Source organism: Fusarium poae, chromosome 4, assembly GCF_019609905.1.
Source record: "Fusarium poae strain DAOMC 252244 chromosome 4, whole genome shotgun sequence".
NCBI classification, from domain to species: Eukaryota; Fungi; Ascomycota; class Sordariomycetes; order Hypocreales; family Nectriaceae; genus Fusarium; species Fusarium poae.
The window spans coordinates 4,516,480-4,539,300 of NC_058402.1; the positions used below are offsets into that span (position 1 = coordinate 4,516,480).

The 22,821-nt window shown below is 46.8% G+C and overlaps 8 protein-coding genes and 1 non-coding gene across 9 annotated transcripts; 5 read left to right on the top strand and 4 right to left on the bottom strand.

Annotated features, from left to right (window-relative positions):
- Positions 1 to 769: 769 nt before the first annotated feature.
- Positions 770 to 2,462, bottom strand: FPOAC1_011550 (uncharacterized protein; the record flags this gene model as incomplete). Its single annotated transcript, XM_044855924.1, has 2 exons — positions 770 to 2,295; positions 2,345 to 2,462. 2 exons carry the CDS (start codon positions 2,460 to 2,462, stop codon positions 770 to 772), a joined length of 1,644 nt encoding a protein of 547 aa, XP_044703237.1.
- Positions 2,463 to 2,823: 361 nt separating this feature from the next.
- FPOAC1_011551 (uncharacterized protein) lies at positions 2,824 to 4,637 on the top strand (the record flags this gene model as incomplete). Its single annotated transcript, XM_044855925.1, has 4 exons — positions 2,824 to 2,902; positions 2,960 to 3,329; positions 3,399 to 4,360; positions 4,408 to 4,637. 4 exons carry the CDS (start codon positions 2,824 to 2,826, stop codon positions 4,635 to 4,637), a joined length of 1,641 nt encoding a protein of 546 aa, XP_044703238.1.
- A 30-nt stretch (positions 4,638 to 4,667) lies between these two features.
- Positions 4,668 to 5,707, bottom strand: FPOAC1_011552 (uncharacterized protein; the record flags this gene model as incomplete). Its single annotated transcript, XM_044855926.1, has 3 exons — positions 4,668 to 4,844; positions 4,895 to 5,589; positions 5,644 to 5,707. 3 exons carry the CDS (start codon positions 5,705 to 5,707, stop codon positions 4,668 to 4,670), a joined length of 936 nt encoding a protein of 311 aa, XP_044703239.1.
- Positions 5,708 to 6,209: 502 nt separating this feature from the next.
- Positions 6,210 to 8,025, bottom strand: FPOAC1_011553 (uncharacterized protein; the record flags this gene model as incomplete). The annotated part of the gene is made up of 4 exons (XM_044855927.1): positions 6,210 to 7,434; positions 7,485 to 7,634; positions 7,690 to 7,876; positions 7,926 to 8,025. 4 exons carry the CDS (start codon positions 8,023 to 8,025, stop codon positions 6,210 to 6,212), a joined length of 1,662 nt encoding a protein of 553 aa, XP_044703240.1.
- Positions 8,026 to 8,928: 903 nt separating this feature from the next.
- On the top strand, positions 8,929 to 10,600 carry FPOAC1_011554 (uncharacterized protein; the record flags this gene model as incomplete). Its single annotated transcript, XM_044855928.1, has 3 exons — positions 8,929 to 9,073; positions 9,123 to 9,198; positions 9,253 to 10,600. The coding sequence occupies 3 exons, from the start codon at positions 8,929 to 8,931 to the stop codon at positions 10,598 to 10,600; spliced, it is 1,569 nt and encodes a 522-aa protein (XP_044703241.1).
- A 455-nt stretch (positions 10,601 to 11,055) lies between these two features.
- FPOAC1_011555 (uncharacterized protein) lies at positions 11,056 to 14,230 on the top strand (the record flags this gene model as incomplete). The annotated part of the gene is made up of 3 exons (XM_044855929.1): positions 11,056 to 11,626; positions 11,672 to 13,058; positions 13,111 to 14,230. 3 exons carry the CDS (start codon positions 11,056 to 11,058, stop codon positions 14,228 to 14,230), a joined length of 3,078 nt encoding a protein of 1,025 aa, XP_044703242.1.
- A 1,228-nt stretch (positions 14,231 to 15,458) lies between these two features.
- On the top strand, positions 15,459 to 16,844 carry FPOAC1_011556 (uncharacterized protein; the record flags this gene model as incomplete). Its single annotated transcript, XM_044855930.1, has 1 exon — positions 15,459 to 16,844. One exon carries the CDS (start codon positions 15,459 to 15,461, stop codon positions 16,842 to 16,844), a length of 1,386 nt encoding a protein of 461 aa, XP_044703243.1.
- Positions 16,845 to 17,662: 818 nt separating this feature from the next.
- Positions 17,663 to 19,105, top strand: FPOAC1_011557 (uncharacterized protein; the record flags this gene model as incomplete). Its single annotated transcript, XM_044855931.1, has 1 exon — positions 17,663 to 19,105. The coding sequence occupies one exon, from the start codon at positions 17,663 to 17,665 to the stop codon at positions 19,103 to 19,105; it is 1,443 nt and encodes a 480-aa protein (XP_044703244.1).
- Positions 19,106 to 22,579: 3,474 nt separating this feature from the next.
- Positions 22,580 to 22,669, bottom strand: FPOAC1_011558. Its single transcript has one exon. It is a non-coding gene; the product is annotated as a tRNA-Glu (tRNA).
- Between the last annotated feature and the right edge of the window lie 152 nt (positions 22,670 to 22,821).

Below are 22,821 nucleotides of genomic sequence, written 5' to 3' on the forward strand. Positions count from 1 at the left end.
ACATTGAGATCACAGACCCTCATCGAATAAAGAATGATACTCCAGGCTGTAGCATTGTGGTAGTATTGCATCCTTGTAAACTCTCACAATTGTATCCTCGCCAATGAAGTCACATCGAGTCTGAGGAAACTGAGAGCTTATTTGAGCGCTTCTCCAACTACTCGTCAATTTCCTCTTTGGTCACGGATGCGTTTACAGGAATGCCGGATAAATCTAAGGCACGTCGCAACAGATGCAATACGAACGTTGAGATCATCGGACTTAAGAACATACCATCTTGCTGTTGGTGCAAACATTCAATGAATATTCCTACTTTGATGCGGGGTATTAAGCATATTTCCGCTCCAATTGAGATGCTTGAAGCCCTAAAATGTGCCATGATACTGCCCTTGCTTTTGGCCTTGTGGGTTGTCTTTCAAATGGATAGAAGCTCTGTTTTCGCCACCTGCTCCCAGCTTTTAATGGTAGTCAGTACGGCTATTGGCTGCAATAAACCATGCTTCTTTTTCTTCACAACAGACTCGGGCACTCCCCCTCCGATGCTACTGTAAACGTATGGGAGGGCCCTCAGCCGTATGTCATCAGTAATAAACATAATTTCTGGCATTTACACGTTCAGACGAAAAAGGCACACCTGCGTGAATATCTCAGCCCGTTATTTGCAAGGCACCAACTCTATAATACCCAACTTGGATATCTAACTACATAGATCAAATAGGCAAGCTATAATACTTATTGCATCTTCATTCTTTTACGCCTTCCTTCTAGTCTATGTATGATGATAACCTACATTTCCAGCTACAGCCGCAATGAGTGCAGCACCTGTACCTGATCCATCCTTAGTAAGCTCTATCTTTATCCTCCTCTCATTTTCACACCCAATCTCGGCGACATCACGTAACGCGCCGCGCATCAACTCTTCGAACTCGGCATGAAACTCAAACAGAGATCCATCAACAGCGATATTGATGTCCTCGTCTACCAGTATCGTCGACTCGATGACTTCTTCCGAGCTGTAGGGCGATTTAGCAACCGGAATGCCAGTATCTTCTTCAGGTCGCATGCAACCGCATAGGCTTCTGATAAGTTTAATCAGTGACGATATCTTGCCGCCTCTCTGTTTCTTGGCAGGTTTCTGGGTAATCTCCTGTGTCTGTGCTGTCGGGGTAGTCTTCGGAGTCGTACATCTCGAATGTAGTCGTCCTGATTGGATGACGATCGCTGCAAGGCCTGCGCCGACCAGCCGAGCAGATCGCTTTATGATGGCTTCTGCAAGACTCTGAATCTTTCGCATCTCCTCTGTAGTGACTTCTTTCATAGCCAAGGTCATCGTCATAAAGTTCAAGAGTCCTTCTGTGTCCTCCGGTTCGAACTCGGTGATCTTGGTTAGAAACGATGTTTCGATACCCGTGTAACGATGTACTGGACTGTCGTCTTTAAATGTCATACTCAAGCTTCCATTCAAGATAAGTTCCAAAATGATCAGACGTAGCAGTTCTCCGAGATACATGCCAGACACCATCTTCTCCAGCAGACCACAGCTGGGATCAGAAGAACCCTCATCGATCAGCTTGTCAAATCGGGTCTGGGGGAGAACTTTCAGGTCATCATCCCAGGAGCCCCATTCCGTGTTGATTACCATAACGCTGTCTTGATCCTTTGTTGTACTTTTCTCGCTGGTTTCGAGTCTCTGTATGTTGGCAATGTCCTCGACATAAGCAGCATTAGTCCCTGTGCCGAGAATGATAGCTGCTAGAGCCGAGCTCGATTTTTCAGCCGTGTATGCTTTTGTCAAAAGTGTACCGACTGCATCATTCGCCAAGACGCAAACCCGCACTGATATTCCTATCTCATCAATTGCGTCTTGCAGCAATGAGCAAGGGTCCTGGTCTATGGCGCTCGGGATGTCCCATCCTTTATCCCAGTGAACAAGCGTGCCTTGAGATATCGATGTTTGTTCACAAGTGAAGCTGAATGTGAACCCGAGGTTGAAAGTTCCCTGAGTAGAGCTTTCTCTTTCATTTTGCAGTTTATATTCTTCGAGGAAGTCCTTAATCTTGAATGCAATAAACTGAAAAAGAGGCTTGTAGCTATCGTTTACCCGCAACTCAGGAGGTACAACATGTTTTCTTTGGAACACATCGAATTTTGAGTCTCCGTGTAGTTTAACAGCACACACCCGGCAGTTCGTGCCTCCCAGGTCAACTGCGAGGACCAATCCTTTTTCGCGTCCCGTTGGTATCTCGGTGACAAAGGAAGGTATCTGATAAGAATGCTTGGCTTTTAGACCATGTTCTGATAGGCCTGGTCAGCGAGATACTTAGATCAAGAGGAAGATACATACTCATCTGCTGGACGAAATAGTTGGTAGTTTCTTGAACCTTTTCTTTTCCGATATTAAATTCTTCAATAATCGATTCAACACTTGCCAAATGGCCGTTGCTGGTGCCATTTTCCAACATGGCTAGATTCGAAAGACCAGCAAAAGCCGATGCAATCTCACATGAAAGGTAAATATTGAGTGTAAACGGTACTGAGAGTACAAGTGCCAGAGGACTAATACCAATTTCGCCAAAGTTGCCGGGACCATGTCAACTGAGACTTACCAAAAGAGAGTAGCCTCTCAACACCAAATCACCGGCAAAGTCCGGTCCGAAGCCGGCCAACGTCGGCTTGAACATGTTCCCAACCACTTTAGTACTAGACCGTCAACTCTCCTTTTGATAAGGAATACAAGGTGATATCCGGCCACTTCGCCGCTCTTTTCCCCCGCATCATCCACTTTTACACTGACAGTCAAAAGTAACAAGCAACAATCACACAATGACCTTCGGCGAAGATTCCCGACATCAAGGCTCTGGAGGTGATGAGTCTGGAGCGCTCAAGGCCCGCAAGGCTTGCAGTTTGTGCTGCCCCTGTCAAAGGTCTTGGCATAGCATGCTAATAATAGAAATCTTAGTCAACTGTCGCAAACAAAAGATGAAATGCATTGTACAGGGTAACAGCGAATCATGCCGACGATGTCGGCGAGCAGGCTTACCTTGCGTCTTTGTGCCAAGAGCAAACGCAGCTCAATTGCCCCTGGTATCTGAACCCCTGGATTTAGAATTCAAAAACAATATTCTATCCAGACTCAAAATCGTGGAAGATCGATTGGGTCTTGTAGGAGATAATAGTATGAGCTTTGAGATGTTCGCCGGTGCACAAGAACAATCTCCCGAGCCGACGAATGAGCCACTCTGGAATGCAATTTTGCAACTACAGAGGTGCTCACCTAGTTTGCCTTCATCAATATGGCGTCGTGATACCGTGGAATCACTTTGGTCGTCGTACGTGACTTATTCATCCCTTTCAAGCTCAACTGGCTAATGCTATTCCTAATGTAGATTTCATGACAGAATGCCCGGTCTACACTTCATGCCAGACAAACAGACCTTCTCAGCACCCCAACCAGTTCTACTTGCATCCATTCTCTATTGTTCAAGCACAAGAGGACCACCAGACATGGTCGGGATCGCACCTCATTTCTTCACAGTTCTATGTACTGCCATAGCACAACTTAGTATTCCCAGTAGCGAGATTGGTCGCCCCATAGAGACATCTGTCTCCAGAGAAGAATGGGCTTTCCAGACAGTGTTGGGCATCGTACTTGCTGGCCTTCTAACAGAAGGAAACATCCGAGAGACTGGGAACTGGATCTCTGTAGGTTATAGGCTCATGCTGGATTACTGTCCCGCTCACGTCGATGACACATCAAGGGAATGGCGAAAGCTATTCAGTGGCATCCAGATCGTTGATCTTGAACACTCTTCAATCCATCTAGCCTATCCGGTTATACCGATCGAAGCACCACTTGCAGTCTTGCGGATGTCGCCACTAGATCAACTATACAAGTTATCGCGCATGATGCATACGGGTCTCAGCCACTTTACAGGACGACGATTGCCGACTATATGGTCATGTTTTGAAGATTCACGAGTCGAGAATCATAATTTCACCACAAGCTTCACAGCTATCGATGGCATACTCATTCGAGATTGGGCCAAGCAGCTAGACGATTGGCTTGTGGAGTTTAATGGGAAAACACCTGAACCTGACCAAAGTAGTAAGCTTGTTCTTCGGCAATATGTTCTCCATAGACTTCTCGTCCTTTCCATCTATCACCCAGCCAGAAGTGGTAATCTCTGGTCTCAAAGCATCACCTCTCATGAGCAGGAAGAATTACTCCTGTCAGCTCGTGCGACACTGAAGCTTCATCAGCATGATGATTCGATATGGTCAAACTGGGACTTGATTATAATCACATGGGCTGCCCTCATTGTCCTGCAAGGTATACAGGGTGGTGTTGGAGAAATAGAAGGTAAGTACAACTTCGTCTTCAAATAAGCTAGACTAATCTTCATCTAGACATGACAAACATCAGACTCCATCTCGACATCCTCAAGCAAAAGAACGAGCCCAAACCAAGTCTTTGTGATAAACTCATTGCACGCTTGGAAGAGAGTCTACAAGACGTCAGCACACCCGACTTCTCCTATGTTCAGCCAGCACATCCATCCGTCATGGATCCCTCGTTTGACTACAGCTGGCAGATATTCGACCAGGTGAACTTGCAACAAATCCAGTTTCCGGGCTAATACAAGACATGATACCGCTCGTGTATCATATCACACGTTAGTGGGAAAGGTGACTGATCGGACTCTGGTGGCGGGTGATATGCGCGAAGCCATGTTGTCAGGTTTCAAATCTCCATCATCATCCCCGTCAGCTGTAAGGGTCGGTGAAGGAGGCAACTGGCCTGAGAATTCCTTTTGCTTAATGGTCTTTGCAACATCTTTAAAGTACTGTAACCAATTAGTATGATTACTCATATCAATTAAATCTCGAGACTCACATTGACAGTCTTCACCTTCATCTCAAGTGTCGCATCCTCATCAACCACAACCATACTCTTTGGGTGAAGCTGAAGACACGAGAGTGTACAAAGATGACTCACCCCGCCTTCAACAGCCTGCTGTAAGGCCAGGGCTTTTGACGCTCCGGTAGCGATGATGACCACTTCTCGAGCATCCATGACAGTCTGCACTCCAACAGTCAATGCCATGTCCGGTACTTCATCAATGTCATCATCAAAGAACCGCGCATTTGCGATCCTTGTCTCGTATGCAAGAGACTTGACTCTTGTGCGACTAGAAAGACTGGAGCCTGGTTCGTTGAACGCGATGTGTCCGTCTGTTCCTACACCACCAAGGAAGAGCTCGATGCCACCGAACGACTTGATCTTGTCTTCATATTCCTGGCACTCAATAAAAAGATTGGGAGCGTTGCCGTTCAGTAGATGGATGTTTTGTGGCTGGATGTCGATATGTTGGAACAGATTTCGGTACATAAAAGAAGAGTAGGATTCGGGGTGATCACGGGGCAAGCCGACGTATTCATCCATGTTGAATGTGACAACATGACGGAAAGATATCCTTGAGGCCTTGTATGCATTGATAAGGCTCTTGTATATGTGGATAGGACTACTTCCGGTGGGAAGTCCCAGGACGAATGGCTTCTCTTCTGAAGGCTTGAAGGATACGATCCTGCCTTATCGACAGGTCAGCTATATGTCGACAGCCAGCGGGACTGAGTACAGCTTACTGATAATGTACTCTGATATGTAGTTGGATGCCTCTTGGGGGCTTTCACGGATGACGAGACGCATCTTGTTATCTGGGGAGGATCGTAAGGAGTAAAGGCAGTTTCGAAAGGTAGCTAGCTATCACTCTAATTCAAGTCTCAAACATTCTGGCAATAGTTCTTGAACTCATTATTATACCAACCATTTGCACTTCTCTTGCGTCATGTAAGTGATTGCCGATCCAGTGACTCAATCAACTTCTACTCTGCTTGATAGAGTTTACGGCGATGGCCGAACTTTGCCGGTGGATCGAGTGCCTTTATAACAGCACCAGCTCGGCATACTACGGGTATCTTGTGATACAGAAGCCCGTTGATCAGATAGACTAATCAAGTTTACTTGGTTGCACTGCGAATTCAGGATAAACAGAATGTTCGAGCTACTGAAACAGTCCGACAGCCTTCACAGTTGAATCATGATGAGCTAATGTGGTAATCGTTTCATTAAAGTTGAAAGTATTAATATGTACATAGTGCATTAGTGGCTACAGAGATTCTGGAACACATGCCACTAAACTATTACTGCTCTAGCAAGTATAATCCATGTCTAGAGTCACCTTAGGAACTCCCTTGAATCCTTCAGGAACTACATACGAAATATTGTAGATCCAGTGGTTCCTCAATGTAGCACCATAAACAACATCCTGCTTCACCAGTCCTGGAGCAGTGACGTTGACGTCAAGACAGGGCAACTTCTCTAGGCCCTTGACAACATTCTTGTTTCCAAGAGTCCAGGAAGGTGGAATGCCGGTCAGTGCAAAGGTGAAGATATCAGTACCCTCCTGCGTGGTGTTGGGATAAGACACGGTCAAGGACTTGGGTCTGGCCTCGGCATTTAGGGTGGATGCGCTGGGGTACAAAGAGAAGAAACCCATGTATGGATAAGGCTTGTGCTTAGGGTCTGCAGCCCACTGAACAATGGCGGGGACATATTGATTGCCCCTGTTCTTCTCCTCAGCTACAGTCTGGCCGCCGATCATGAGTTCGGCGCTAAGCCACGATGTAACATGACGAGCATTCTTGGACTTTAGTTCTTCGTAGATAGTCTTCTTGACGAAACGTTCGCCCTTCCACTTGCCCTTGGACTTGATGATAGACTGAGCTTTCTTGGAGACAGTTGGTGCAACGACATCGAGAACCATGGCGATGGCTGCACCTTGAGCAATGTCGTACAGCAAATCACCTTCTCCGAGCGGTGGCTGGCCTCCGACACCACGGCCATAGAGACCCCAGAGAACCATAGACAGAATTTGAGAATGAGTGTTGGCATCACGGCTGTATGCACGATCATATGGGCCAACCATGTTGCCAAGGTAAGGGTTGTAGTGAGCAGCAATATCATCCCAGAGCTTCTCCAAGATGAACTTGGCGTTCTTGGTCATAGGGTCCTCCTTGGGTCCATAGGCGATGTTGGCAGCAAGAGCCCAGATATCAATACCGTAGTAATTCGGCGCGTTGTACTCGGCCAGCGCGTCTCCATCTTTCTTGAACAGCTTGAAAATATCCTCGCCTTGTTCTTTGGCAAAGTTGATAAGCTCTTTGTTGTTCTTGCGCTTGCCGACCCAGCCTGTTGTGAGGGTTCGCATGATAGCTGGGTTGGAGTAGCCAAGAATCAAGTTGTCGTCTTGGGGAAAAGAGCCGTTGCGACGCATGCCTCCAATTGCAGCTGCCTCGAGGGCGTCTTCGATGCGAGACTCTAGACCTTTGGGGAGAAGATGACCGAACTCTTCGACAACTTGAATGAGTTGGGTGCTATTTCTGGTCAGTTTTTGTTCACTGTGTTCTTGATGCGAATTACGTACCCGACAAACTCTCTCCAGTTGGGATCATAGGACCCATAAATTGAAGGAGGATATAATGTTCCATTTGGTGTGGGATCAGGCTCATCTGGAGCGAGCTTGAAAGTACCATACCAAGCAGAGTCAAAGTCGCTGTTCAATTGGTTTGCGAGACTATAATCAGGTCAGTCAATCATTCTCTAATCTTTGAAGATTGCAGGCCACTTACACATTCTCAATAGCCTTGACAGCAGCCTTGACATCATCGGTCTTCCCACGATGCAAAAGTCCAGCGATGTACCAGGCTGTGAAACGGATAGACCATTGACCGTTGTCTTGGTACCAGATGTATCCGTAGCTAGAGTCAAATCTTGAGTCTGACACTTCCATGGAATAGTCAAACAAGCTCTGCGCCGCTGTTTTCTCTATTAGTGTGTGCTGCTGCGTCTAGGCTATTCCGCGTACCTGATGTCAACTTCTGGTTGCCATTGCGCTGTGCTAGGCTAGCAGCGGTAGCTGTAGAGCTGACCGCTAACAAGGACGTGGCGAGTGATAAGAGACCCATGATGACTGCTTTACACGATAACACAATACACTTGGCAAAGGTTGAGGATCAAGCAATTGACAAATGAGAGGGAATTGAGGCCCCTCTTAACAGAAGTCATGACTTCTCGCTTAATTCCTCACCATCTTTACCACTTCTCGGAATTCGTATTGTGATGGGCAAAGCCGGTGAAAGGGCGCCGGGTTCATTATCCCATCTTGGGGTTCCCCCGCAATCTCCCCATGACTAGTTCAGCACTTGTCAGTTGGACCAAGAAGCTAGGATCCAGCTGATGGGGACCATTGTCACTCTCCACATTTGATAGCAGTTCCCTGAGACTACCAAAAGGCCCTGGAGTTTTATCTTTGTAGCGGGATAGGGAAGTATGGTAGTTAGATAGCCTGTCCTGGTAGACTTTGTTGTCTCTACTGTGCATCACTCATTTGTTCTCATTACTCAATTGCTCTCATTGCTCAATTAGGACCCCAAGCGTATCCAACAAGGGACATCTGCATAATAAAGTTGAAATGAGACATGAGTCAAAAAGTCAATTGATCTAACGCCTTCAAGCTACTATCACGACACTAATTTAGCACACCCATTCCCACGGTATTTCGGCTTCAAAAGACCCTGAACTCAAACCACTCGGAGCATGATCCCATCTCTTCTTCACTACCGGTAAACATCGGCCAAACCACCGACCCCAATTCCCCCTTCACCCTTGCAAATCAGGTCGCGTGCACAGCGGAGACCCCCATGGGGATAAGTGTCACTCATTATCTTTTTATCGCGGGGATGAATCGGCCCACTGTCGATACCGTATCTTTTAGGGGATCTTTTGATGATAATACTACCTTGTCTCCCCTCCTTTTTTGACTCCAGGTGTCTTGAGTTCAGTTCAAACACATCACATTCTGTGTCAATATGGTTCAAGCACAGGCTTCTCTTGCTCTGGATGACCAACTTGCCGCTGGCTGGTTTGGCTGGATGAGAAACAAGGGTATTCTAAAGCTCAATGCTATTCTGTGTCTGTCGCTCATCTCCAGTTATGCGACTGGCTATGATGGAAGTAAGCTTATCCCCATAATCCTTTATTGGAAGTCATCTAACGACTACAGGTATGATGAACGGACTTCAAAGTCTGGATACATGGAAAACCTCATTCAACGATCCAGATGCCCAGAGACTCGCCATGTGAGTAAAGCTTTCAACAAACATGATCGCTTGTATCGAAACTAACACTTTCAGTCTCAATGCCATTCAAAACATTGGTCAATTGGCAGCTCTGCCTTTCTGTGCTGGCTTCTGTGACAAGTTTGGTCGTCGGCCAGCTTTAGTAGTCGGTGCTTTTATCATGCTTATTGGTGTCGGTCTCCAAGGCGGAGCACAAAACACGGGAATGTTTATCGCAGCTCGTGGTATTCTTGGTTTTGGTCTGGCCCTGAACATCACAGCAGCCCCCGTTCTCATCATGGAACTGGCGTACCCCACGCAACGAGCACCCATGGTCTCAATCTACAATACACTTTGGGGCCTTGGCGCTCTTTCAGCGGCGTGGATTACCTACGGTACCTTCAGAATCGAGAGCGATTGGGCGTGGAGAATTCCATCTATTCTGCAGGCTTTGTCGAGTGTTTTGCAGATCTGTTTGTGTTTTGTTATCGATGAGTCGCCCAGATGGCTTGTTGCCAAAGAACGAGAGGAAGAAGCTGAGAGGCTACTTATCAAGTACCACGCCAACGGCGACAGCAGCAACCCAGCTGTTGCGATTGAGATGGAAGAGATCCGCACTGCCATCCGTCTTGAGAACGAGGCTATGGAATCTACAAGCTATCTCTCCTTCTTCAAGACCAAGGGAAACCGTCGTCGTTTCTTTATCATTCTGTCGGTTGGCTTCTTCAGTCAATGGAGTGGTAATGGTTTGATCAGCTACTACTTGACCCTGATTCTCAACTCCATCGGCTATCGCTCTCAAGAAACTCAGACTCTCATCAACGCGCTATTGACAATCTGGGGTCTGTTCTGGGGTGTCGTGTTCTCACTTCTCGTCAATAAGATCCCACGTCGAACTCTTTTCCTTGGCTCTACACTCGGTACGCTGGCTACATACATCACATGGACAGCGCTGCAGGCAACATATGAGCAGTCAACCGATGTCAACTCAGATGGCACTGGTGGACCAAGCGGTATCGCCAAGGGTGTTTTGGCCATGATCTTCCTCTTCAACGTCTTCTTCACTGCAGGTTGGGGTGTCTTACAGGTCACATATGTCGTTGAGATTTTGCCCTTTAACCTTCGAGCCAGAGGGCTTGTGCTATACAATCTCTTCGTAGCGTGTGCCCTCATCTTCAACCAATACGCAAACCCGGTTGGTGTCACCAACTCCAAATGGAAGTACTACATCACGTACGATGTGTGGCTGGCTGTAGAGGCTCTCGTTGTTTACTTCCTGTTTGTTGAGACTCGAGGATTGAGTCTGGAGGAGACAGCGCTGGTGCTCGATGGCCAAGAGATGGGAGATAGGCTTGTTGGAGAGGTCCTGAAGAACACAGAGAAGACGGTTCATGTTATCGAGACCGAGAAGTCTTCCGCATAGAATCTAGTATACTTGCATCTTTAATTGATCTTAGCCGTAATACAAATTGATCTAATTTACGATTTCACTTCTTTTCACGTCATATTCATCGAATGCTTCGCCCAGTCCCACGCACCGTATACAGCATATAGATAGCACTTCAGAAGATGAACATATCACTTAATAGAAGTCTTATAAAGACAAGAGATTAAAGACTCAGAACTATGGACTAATCGGCTCCGAGACTCGGATCACTTGGCCGAGGTCCGAATATTCCCCCATTTGTACGGCCAATGTCGGTGAAAGTGGAACTCGTCTTATCACTTGTCCCCGAATGTTCCTCCACTGAATCCACTATCTTAGCGTGAACACCACTAAAGTCAGCAATTCATCATCTTATAATTCATTTAACCAGACGGCATTCCTCACGACAGCATCATCTGGGTTTATTGACTGATGACACATCAAAATTGAACATGGACTCATCTCTGGAAAAGCCCGACTATGAGAATCTGGATGTGATCCAAAGAAACCGCCTCCCTGCCAGGGCATACTGGCTACCTCCATCTCATCTCATCCTCAACGGAACATGGGACTTTCAATATGCACCTACACCGTTGGAAGCCTCCGAATATCCTCCCGGAGAGGCAAAGTCTGACGAAGAATGGTCACCTATCAACGTCCCAGGCCATTGGCAACTCCAAGGCTATGGTCATCCGCACTACACCAATGTGCAATTCCCCTTCCCCTCAGCGCCACCTTTCATCCCAACCGAGAACCCCACAGGTACCTATCGACGCAATTTCAAGGTCCCTGCTGAGTGGGACAGCAACTCACAACTAAGACTTCGGTTCGATGGTGTCGATAGTGCCTATCATGTTTGGTTGAACGAGGAATTTGTGGGTTATTCACAGGGAAGTCGCAACGCGGCTGAGTTTGATGTCACGAGTGTTATCAAGAAGAATGAGGAGAATGACTTGGTTGTGAGAGTTTACCAATGGTGTGAGGCCTCTTATATCGAGGACCAGGATCAGTGGTGGCTTTCGGGTATGTTTCTTGGTTCCTTGATAGTGTCCAAACTAACATAGGCAGGTATCTTCCGTGATGTGACTTTATTTGCGTTTCCCGGAGAAACCAGGATTGAAGACTTCTTTGTCAAAACAAATCTCGACGCACAGTATCAGGACGCCACTCTTGAAGTCGACATAACATTGCACCAACGTGGGAATGATTCGCCCATCGAACTATCACTTGCTCTTCGGGACGGTGATATGCAAATTGCCTCAACGGAAAAGACCTTGCAGGATAAGGATACTACAGTCAAATTCGAGATCCCTGTCGCTAATCCAAAGAAGTGGACTGCGGAAACTCCATATCTCTACCAGCTCGAAATCACCCTCAAGGCGCCCAACACAAAGGTGATTCAGAACATTACACAAAACGTCGGCTTCCGCAAAGTCGAACTAAAAAATAGTCTCATCACCGTCAACGGCTCACCAATTCTCCTTCGAGGCGTAAACAGACATGACCACCATCCTCTTCACGGAAGAGCTGTTCCATACGATTTCCTCAAGCAGGATCTGTTATTGATGAAACAACATAACATCAACGCGCTCAGAACAAGTCACTATCCTGGTCAGCCTTGGATCTACGACCTAGCAGACGAGCTGGGTTTTTGGGTTATGGATGAAGCAGATCTGGAATGTCATGGCTTCTACGATGTTGTCACACAGCATGTTGAGCCGGCTCCTTATCTGGATTATGAGGGAAGCAAAGAGGAGTTTTTCCCCAAGGCAGCACAATTCACCTCTGATAACCCAGAGTGGCACGACTCGTACCTTGATAGAATGGTTCAGATGGTCCAGCGAGACAAGAATCACCCATCCATCTTCTCCTGGTCACTCGGCAACGAATCCTTCTACGGCGTCAACCACGTTGCAATGATCGAATACGCCCGCAGTGTAGATGACCGACTCATCCACTACGAAGGCGATATCAAAGCACAATTGACCGACATGTACTCTTACATGTACCCTGACCAAGATCGTCTGAAGCGCCACGTCGAGATTGACGGTATCGAAGACGGAAAATGGCAAAAGCCTGTTATTCTTTGCGAATACGCACACGCCATGGGCAATGGACCTGGTGGTCTAGACGACTATCAAGACGCGTTCCGCAAATATGAGCGTCTTCAGGGTGGTTTTATCTGGGAGTGGGCCAACCATGGTCTTTTGCATAAAGGCGGGTACTACGCGTATGGAGGAGATTTTGGCGACCAACCGAATGATTCGACGTTTGTTATGGATGGCTTAGTTGATAGCGAGCATAAGCCGACACCGGGACTTACAGAGTTGAAGAAAGTGTTTCAGCCTGTAAAGTTTGAGTTCAAGGATGGGAAAGCTTTTATCACTAATGAGTACGACTTTGTTGGGTTAGGGCACTTGGAGGGCGAGTTCCTAGTCCAAGCCATGGGTGACAAGTAAGTCCATGTTTCCAGCTTTGAAGAGAGATGGGCGCTAATTGATGTTTAGGGTATCGCTTCTCGAATCTGGCAAGGTAGAGATCCCAGAGGTCAAGACCTGGGAAACCGTTGAGCTATCTCTTCCAGACCTCACTCAGTACCAAGGCCATGATGAAGAAGTCTTCCTGCACATCTCTTTCACACTCAAGGAGGCTACAAAGTGGGCACCAGCGTCTCACAAGATAGCATGGTTCCAGCACAAGATTTCCATGGACAAAGAGCCTATTGCGCCAGCTCCTTCCACCACTCAAGCCATTAACGTCGATGAAAGCCGAACTGGAGTTGAAGTATCGGGTACCGAATGGGCAATCAAGTTCGATCGTGTACGAGGTTACATCACCAAGTGGTCACATGGCACTGATCTTCTCGAGATCGACACTGCGACGCGCGCGGCGATTTATCCCTGCTTTTGGCGCGCGCCTACGGACAACGATAAAGACAGCGCTGTCAATGTTTGGAAGGATTACGGTGTTCATCGAATGACTTCCCAGCTACGATCTTTCCAGGTCCAGAAGGATAATGACAGGGTTACGGTGAAGACGGTGACATATCTCGCACCTCCAGTATTAGGATGGGGCTACGATATTACCACACATTACCAAATCTCGTCTGACGGTATTTTATCAATGAAACTCGATCTCCAGCCCAAGGGAGTTTTCCCAAAGGATATTCCCCGTCTGGGTCTCAATCTTCGCTTGCCTAAGAAGCTGAACCAAGTGGATTGGTTCGGTCGCGGGCCTGGAGAGTCGTATCCGGATAAGAAACACTCTCAGGCCATTGGTATCTGGTCATCCTCGGTAGACGGTCTGGAAGTGCCGTACGATGTTCCGCAGGGTCGCGGTAATAGGATGGATACGCGGTGGGTACGCGTTGTTGACGCGGATGGACATGGAATTCGGGCTTCGCGACGCGATCAAAGTACATTCGATTGGACTGGTAGTCGTTTGTCGGATGAGACGATCGAGAAAGCCAAGCACCCATGTGACTTGGTACGTGAAGAAGCTACTCTTCTGAATCTGAGTGCCAAGGTTGCTGGTGTTGGCAGCGCGACTTGTGGGCCTGGAGTCAGAGAGGATCTCAAAGTCAAGGTTGAACCAATTAGTTACGAGTTTATTCTAGAAAAAATCTAGAATACAGGGTAGGGTAGTCTGCAGTCAATTTATGCAAGATTGTTGATGAAATCATCTGAGCACAAAGCGTGTTGACGCGATGATCCTCATCTAGGTTCGTCTATCAAGCGAGTATTACTCTTTTCGTCTAGGGTAGCTTAATTGGTTAATATCGTCATTCAACCAAAAGCTATGAACAGATGCTGTACACGACCCGATCGTCGATCGAGCAACAAATCTATCTAGATTGTTATTTTTATTTTTATTTGGAAAGTAAATAAAACAAATCATGCGATATGACCAATATTCATTACTCTTATGATGGTGCAAGGTCAACGGTACGACCATAGGGCTGATTCAACTGTCATAGCTCCCGATGGAAGATGCGGAGATTGGGTGTCATCAAACATTCCATGGCATTGTTTATTAGCTGACCTTTTAGCTTGTGATGAAATGAGCGTGAATGGAGGAGATGACTTTCTGAAACTAGGCAATTCGCTAGAGAGTGGTGGACATTGGCTTCTACTGTGTTCTGGAATGAGACTAGAGAATTGTACAGCTTATCATGAAGATTTGGACTTCACAACAACAAGTGCCGAGGTATGCAAGAGCCCCACCATGTTACATATCTTCATGTTGTCTTGGTTATAGAGTCTCAACCAACTGTTTGTCTCACGCTCGATAGGTCATGAGTGTCTCTTGAGCCCTGCTTTATGGCCAGTTTTACTACTGCATCAGAGTCAAACCAAAACACAGACAACATCAAAGCAACTGAGTAACTCTGACAGTTAACTACCAATAATACACGGCGTAACCGATGCAAGCATAACAAATGACGCACAGGGTTTATGCGCTAAGCCCCGCATTGTACCAGACACAAACTCTACACTATCACTATTCAAGTCAAGATGACCCAGTATAAGACTCCCCATTCTACCGAAATGAAACAATGAAGGGGTAATGCCTAAGCGAAACAATGCAACACATTCCTCGCCCCTTTTTGTCAAAACAACTGCCCACTTGCTACCCACAACAGCTCTACCCTACCTGCTTTGCTTTACTTTTCAAAGTAAACAAACAGCTCTGCTCTTTTTCTTTCTTTCTCTTTTCCTTACTAACCATGCAATTATTGCATGTCTGTCTAATCAATCCATCACTATCACAATCGCTACCACTGTCACTGTCACTCAATACTACCTATTAATATATACACGATTCAACACACACACACACACAAACCTAAATTAATATGGTTTGCTACGACATTGTCGGCAAAAGCAACGACAAGCCACTATGGCGACCGTTGGCTCACAAATTCTCTACCCTCGTTCTCAGAAGACGATCAAGTAAACGCGATGCCAGAGACGCCAACGAAAAGGCACAAGAAACACCAGCAAACTTCAAACCACTCGAAGTTCGATCCAATGTTCTCGAAGGTCTCCACGTCCCCAATAGTTGGCTCGTCGAGTCACCCTCGGCCAACTCTCAAGACAAGTTGACACTCCCCGCAATTAATCTTTCAGAGTCACAAAAGTCACCACGATCGCGTGGGTTTGGCCTCTCCAAAGACAAAGATTCATCACGACCATTCTCAATTGGAGATATCTCTGGATTGTTAAAGACGGAATCAGATCGCGCCTCGGCCCTGGCAAGCTTGACTGCTACCGACTCAGCACCCAAAGAACAGAGCGTCCTAGATCGTGGACGACCGGTCGAAGCTCGGCATTTAATACATCAACCTGTCCGAGGCACAAAGACCAATCGCAAGTCACTCCCATTGGAGTTGATGTTCACAGCTCCAGTACGCAACGAAGGCCAGACCTCCAATACCCCAGACGAAGACTCTACGACAAAGATTGACATCGCTTCTCCTTCGTCCTTCCACGAATCGTCGCCTTGGGCTGCAGAACACAGGCGACGATCCACCATCCGAATTGTCAGCCGATCACCTACACGAGCCGATGAGACAAAGATTGATACGATTTCTACGACTACCACCACTACTACCGACGAACTTGAACGTCGACCCAGCCAATCGATCCCCAGAAAGCCCGTCGCTTCAGCCCCCAGCACCACATCATCAACAACATCAGCACCAGAGCCCACACGCACATCATCTATAAGAAGTAACAACACCGATGCCCCGTCATATTCCACGTCAGTCACGAGACTCAAAGCTAAACAACCATCCAAGCTGAGCGATCGTCTCTCATGGATCAAGAACTTGGAGGAGAAGAACATCGACAGACCGAACAAGGATCTGGCCCAACTACCTAAGCGTGCTGGTACCGTCTCGGACAAGCTGGCCATGTTTGAGAAGAAGAACATGTCCAGTACGGCAAACAAGCAGCACTTGCTTGCCCCAGCACGCACATACTCCAGCAGCCACTCGAGCACGCACTCGAGCAGCTACAACTCAGCCCGTGGCCGAGAGAGCATCTTTTCCACAGACAGCAACGCGGGCGTGTCGTCGACGCGGACCTCGATTGACACGACGCACCGTACTTCGTCAGTGATGAGTTACTACGATGACACCTTTCGACAGAAGCTTGAGTCGCTAGTTGCCCAGGAGCCTGCTGCTACTCAGGAGGAGACTGAAAAGACCGAGGAGACCAAGACTGAAGAGAAGGAATAAGAAACTGATCAGCATATACCATAACCACTTAACGATCCATCTCCGTCGCGTGAAAGAGCATTAGGAGTGGATCCAGACTATCACCAGAACTCTGTTCTTCTCGTTGTTGAGGCAGGCTTTTCCTCCACGTTAAGAACATGGAGCATATTACCGACACAGAACAATAACACAATACCCCCGACAGCGGTACATACATGTCCCACGACTACACCACTACATAGATTACCCTTTTATGATTTTAGAATGATGCATGCGACTTTTATTTAATAGCATTTTTTTTATACCTGGATATATATATCTTCATTCAACTATCTTCTCTTATCCAATTCCCATAGAACTTTAATCTCATCAAGCCCCATCTTCCGAATTTTCTAGTCGCCTTTATAGAATCCACTCTAGTATATTTCCAGCTAATACACTTTTAGACTGTTGGTGTCAAAACAAAAAGAACATTCTCGTATAATAAAACCAGAAGTGCAACAGCAGGAGGAACTGCGACCGAGGTTCGGTAAGATTTCAAGGCTGCACCTCCAGTCTGAGGAGGTCATGCTCCGGAATGCCAGGATACATAAGCCTCATATCCAGAGCATGCATGATCGTACATGAGCTGAAAGACATATTGTTAGTAGGACTATTGATCTAGCCTATGAAAAGATTATGACCCCGCATCTGACACTCCATAGTTGAAAATGTTCTAACTTGTTTATATACTAAGCTGGTGGAATACTCGTCCTTGCAACTTTATACCTTTCTCAAATCTAAGGATCAGTCCGGGTTGTATTTCCCTGTTCTTCCCTGTTCTTCACTCGCAGGCAAATATGTGGCTCATCAACACTTCCACCCTGGCGCTCGAACGAGCAAACCCCGACAATTTACCCTCAACGCCATACGCCATCCTATCGCATACATGGGGAAAACAAGAAGTCACATTTGAAGACATGATGAATCAAAGCCAAGTGAAAGGCATGCTGGGGTATTCAAAAATCGAAAAAACATGTCGACTGGCCAAAAAGCGAGGTTTAGCCTACGCATGGGTTGATACCTGTTGCATCGACAAGCGCAGCAGCGCCGAGCTTGCCGAGGCTATAAACTCCATGTTCAGATGGTATAAACAAGCGACTGTTTGTTTTGCATATCTTGAAGATTTACCACCAGCTGTTCATGGGAGACAAGCTTACTTGGACAATTTGGAACCTTGCAGATGGTTCACTCGAGGTTGGACTCTGCAAGAGCTGATTGGCCCTAAGAACCTTGAGTTCTATGACAGTGTATGGGAGTGTAGGGGTAAGAAACAAGGCATGACTAGTCTGATATCCGACATAACTGGCATACATCGTGAAGTGCTGGAAGACAACTCTATTCTGGAAAGCATACCTATTGCGAGCCGCATGTCGTGGGCCGCCAAGCGAAAGGCAACAAGGATTGAGGATACGGCTTATTGCCTCCTAGGTATCTTCGACGTCAATATGCCTATGTTGTATGGTGAGGGCACAAAGGCATTTGAAAGACTGCAAGAGGAAATCATCAAGCAAACAACAGATATGTCCATCTTCGCCTGGAAAGCAACAGATGAAACCCAAGACTATCGTGGTATTCTAGCGCAGTCGCCTGATGAGTTTGTACACTGCCGTCACCTTTCACAAGCGCCTACCATGAGAAAAGGGTTTGAGACAACCATGACGAACAAGGGTTTGAGGCTCGAGACGTTTCTAGGCGACGGTCATGTCCTCGACCTGGCCTGCACTTTTTCAGATCGTTCCGAGAAAGACATAATGATCGGCATCTTTTTGACTAAAACCGCCGATGGCTATGTCCGTTCCTCCCCAACAAAGCTTTTCGAGACAACAGACCCTCGTCTGTGGGCTGGTGCTCGCTATAAGATCTTTGTCCGCAAACGCGTCACACCCTTTGTGTCAGAAGAACTGGAAAAGGACCTGGCAAAGAACCTAGCTATTTACTTCGATATTTGCCCGGGCTTCAAGGTACATTCCTTTGCTGCGAAGCCGACAGATTTCTGGGATCAGCATCATCACGCATTTATTGGCAACAACGATCAAAAGTTTACTGGTTTTTTGGATTTTCAGATATCAGACACAACGGGCTCATTTCTGTCCAGCCGTATCATCGTGGTGTGCAGCCTTTATCTTCGGCATACATATGGTGCTGCAAACTGCGATCGTATGTGGAGGGCGATATATGATTCAAAGGATATGTCAACTTCGAACGCGATTATGGAATGCATAGATGGGTATTATCAATAATATGGCGAGGAGTATTATTTGTCACAACTTCCCGAGGTAGTCGTTCCACAAAATTGGGATCCGCTGCGAGAGGTTAATGTGCCATCTGGTGATGAAGGGTATCATCTGTGTATATCGTCGGAGCTATCTACAGATCCTGAAACTGGGGCACGAAGCTTAGTTATTAAAGTGAGGCGCCATGACGCGCCAGTTGGTGATGGCTCGTATGGCAGAACAATGGCCGCGGAAGGATGGATGGCTCTTGCGGGATAGTTTTCAACACAATGCAAATACGGTAATCGGATTTACCACCCACTCACTATACCTATGTTTCATACCCCCCTTACTTAGGAAGTTATGTGTAGCTGAAATACTCTGATACAAAAAAGTCGCTCCAGTTAATAGAGTCTACCCGTGGATTCGACCTAACGGAGACCCCACTCATAGAGTGGGCGGCAAAATTCTGGGACAAGGGCAAAATTCTGGGACAGCCGGATACCCCGCCCTGTCGGAACTTCATTAGAATCACCCGCCAAATCCAATGAATTCCAATACACACATACGTATAATTCAGTCGACTCTCATTTATGAAGCTGCCTTTTTGATCTAGCCGATAAAATGCCGTATCCGTATCGCGTCAACGATGCTGTACGAGCCGCCCGGGAGGTCCTTGTATCACAAAACCGCCCCAAGCGTAACGGAAGAAAGCCTATCACTATAAGGGATGCCGCCGTCAAGCATCACACCTCCAAGAGCGCTGTAGGGAGGCATCTTCGATCGCTGAAGCTCGCTGGAAAGCCGGCTTTTAGTGATACAAGCGTTGGAAGGCCAAGGAATCTCGATGAAAGTGAGGAGCGCGCGGTCGTTGCATACGTTATGTGGCTCGAGAGATGTGGATTTCCTGCAAATCAGTCAGTTATTGAAGCAGCCGCAAACGAGTTGAGGGCATCACGAACTCCTCCATTGCACCCAGTTGGAGAAGGATGGTATAAACGCTTTCTTGAGGATAATCCGCAGCTACAGAAGAAGAAGTTAGTACGGGCATTTGATCGTGAGAGAGCAGAATTCGAAGCACGCGAAGTTCAGGAGGTTGAGGATTTCTATACTAACCTTGCTGATGTTGTGCAGAGAAGAGATATCGGGCCATCTCAGATCCTGAACGCCGATGAATGCGGCATACGAATAGGCGTTGTGCGTGAGCGGCTTGAGGTGGTCATCGTGAGGAAAAAACGCAACACAAAACACGAGATTGTTGCTTTTTCGAACCGCGAGTCGGCTACGATGATCGGGGCTGTAAATGCTGAAGGATGTGAGTATTCTCTTGATTCTGTAGTTTATTCTAATAGTACTTAATAGATACTATCCCTCCGTTTATGATCTTCAAATCGTGGCCAACAGAAGGGTGGGATGTTAATGATTTGGATAAGAATATTCGCTTTGCACGCTCTGAGACCGGCTTTTCTAATGCAGAAATCTCAATGGATTGGATTCGTCATTTCAACCTGCATTCCTTCTCAGCAACAGCAAAGGCAAGAGCTCTTGGTATAAACTTTACTGATTGGTACGGCTGTGATGAGTTTATGAGAGATATCGATAATCCTGATTTCATTTGGGAAAGGCCTTACTTTGAGCGGCCTGAGAAGGAAAAGATTTGGCGACTTCTTGTTATCGATGGCTTTACAGGCAAGACTTCCTTGGAATTTATGAAATATTGCCTGCGCTTTGATATCGAGATCTTCGTGCTTCCGCCTCACTCAACGCATCTCACACAGCCGCTTGATGTAGGAGTCTTTCAGCTTCTCAAGCTTGCACATCAGAAGGCACTTCGCAAGCACATCCGCGAGGGATTTCTGAACTTCAAGCGCTCGGATCTTGTTGCTCGCTTGCAGAAGATCATCGATGAAAGCTTCACAAAGCACAATATCATTAACGGGTTTGAGAGAAGTGGAATATTTCCTCCTGACGGCACAGAAGTCATACAAAAGCTAAAGGAAAAGCAGAAGTCTATCCTCTCTCAAGCCTCCCCTGCAATCCAATCCCTACTTCCCCAAGAATCACGATTCCGAGATGCTCGGGAGATTTCTCGTCACATCAGGCACAACTATCGTGAACGATTCAGCTCGCCTACTCGCGAGGCATACAGCACTATTGACGACGTTCTCAACGAAGCAATAGTACTAAATTCCTTTGCCGAAAGTCATATCAAGAACCGCCTTGACCGCATTTCCGCTGCAAATAGTCGAAAGATGCGTAGAAGAAGAGTTCATCCCACCGGCCTCTACGTGAACAGCACAACGGTGCAGCAGATAGAAGAGCAAGTTGCCACTACAACGCAAAAAGAGCAAGCAGAAGAGCTTCGCCGGCAACATCGCACTTGGAGGCAACTGCAGAAAGAAGAGGATGATCGCCTGAAAATCGAGTGGAAGAAGCAACACAAATACGATATCAATAACAACGGGAAGCCGATTCATATTAGCTTCAAGCGGTGGAAGGAGTGGAAGAACAAGGATATACAGGATGATGTTATTACTATTGCTCCGGCATCACGAGAAGCTTCGCCTGCAACGCCTGGGAACGGATTTTACTATGATACGAGCGGTTCCTCTGCTCAGCAGCGTTTCTACGAGCGCCTTCGTGGTGCAACAGCTGCTGGTGTTTATCGCAGCCCGTTGCAAGATATGCCTGCACTTCCTTCGAGCGATGGAGTTGAATTTAAACTCAGCAACACACAAGAAGATGGGTTACTTGAAAACCTCGTCACAGGAGAATCAGATGACTCCGATTTCAATGAGGAAGTCATCGAGGTAGTTGATCTTACGCAAGAAGAGCCCAACCTTCCTCCTCTCCCTCCTCCGCCTGTTGAATTTGAAAGGAATTTCTCCTCCACATATCACAGAATCATGGATACGCTTCGCCCGCGAAATACACAGTAAATTATATCGTCGGCACTTTCCCTGTTGGGAGGGAGGCCGGGCAGGTAAGTCACAAGACCTTATGCCGAAGGAAGCAAGTCTGACGGTTCCTCAGTAATCACATCAACTTTCGGCCGCAACACAGCGAGAAATATACATCGCATAATAAAATGCTCTTGGATATAGCTTTAAATCAATCCAATACTATCATTTTAGCAATCTCTATTTAATTCGGACCAAAAGTGACGAAGACTGAATGAAAATACCAATCTTTTGCACCTATTTACACCTATTTGGCTGTCCCAGAATTTTGCCCTTGTCCCAGAATTTTGCCGCCCACTCTATGAGTGGGGTCTCCGTTAGGTCGAATCCACGGGTAAGTGGCGTGAGCAATAGAGGCCAAGTCTAGAAAGTACTAGGAATTGAGACTGGGTTCAATGTCAACAAAGAAACAAGAATAGAAAAAGGGATTTTTACGTGAATATACTTACACCATTTCAACTTCATGCTGTTCAAAAGAAAGAGAACCCGCCTACAAATCGGTTCACATGGCGTGTATCTTGTCAAGCGGCAAAAAAGGAAACTCCGGTACAGGGAATCGAACCCTGGGCTCCGCGGTACTAATCTCTCAAGTTATGAGAGCGCGAAATGTTAGCCACTACACCATACCGGATTGAGAATCGGCTTAGTGATTATTGACAGGGGACTTGTAGTTGATCAATATAAAGGTAACAAGTTCTCTTGTGGTGTTTTCTATAAGTTGAGCTGGAGGAAGATGAAGAAGTCGGTTACTTCGCAGTCCCTTTGTATCATGTCGATAAGGTA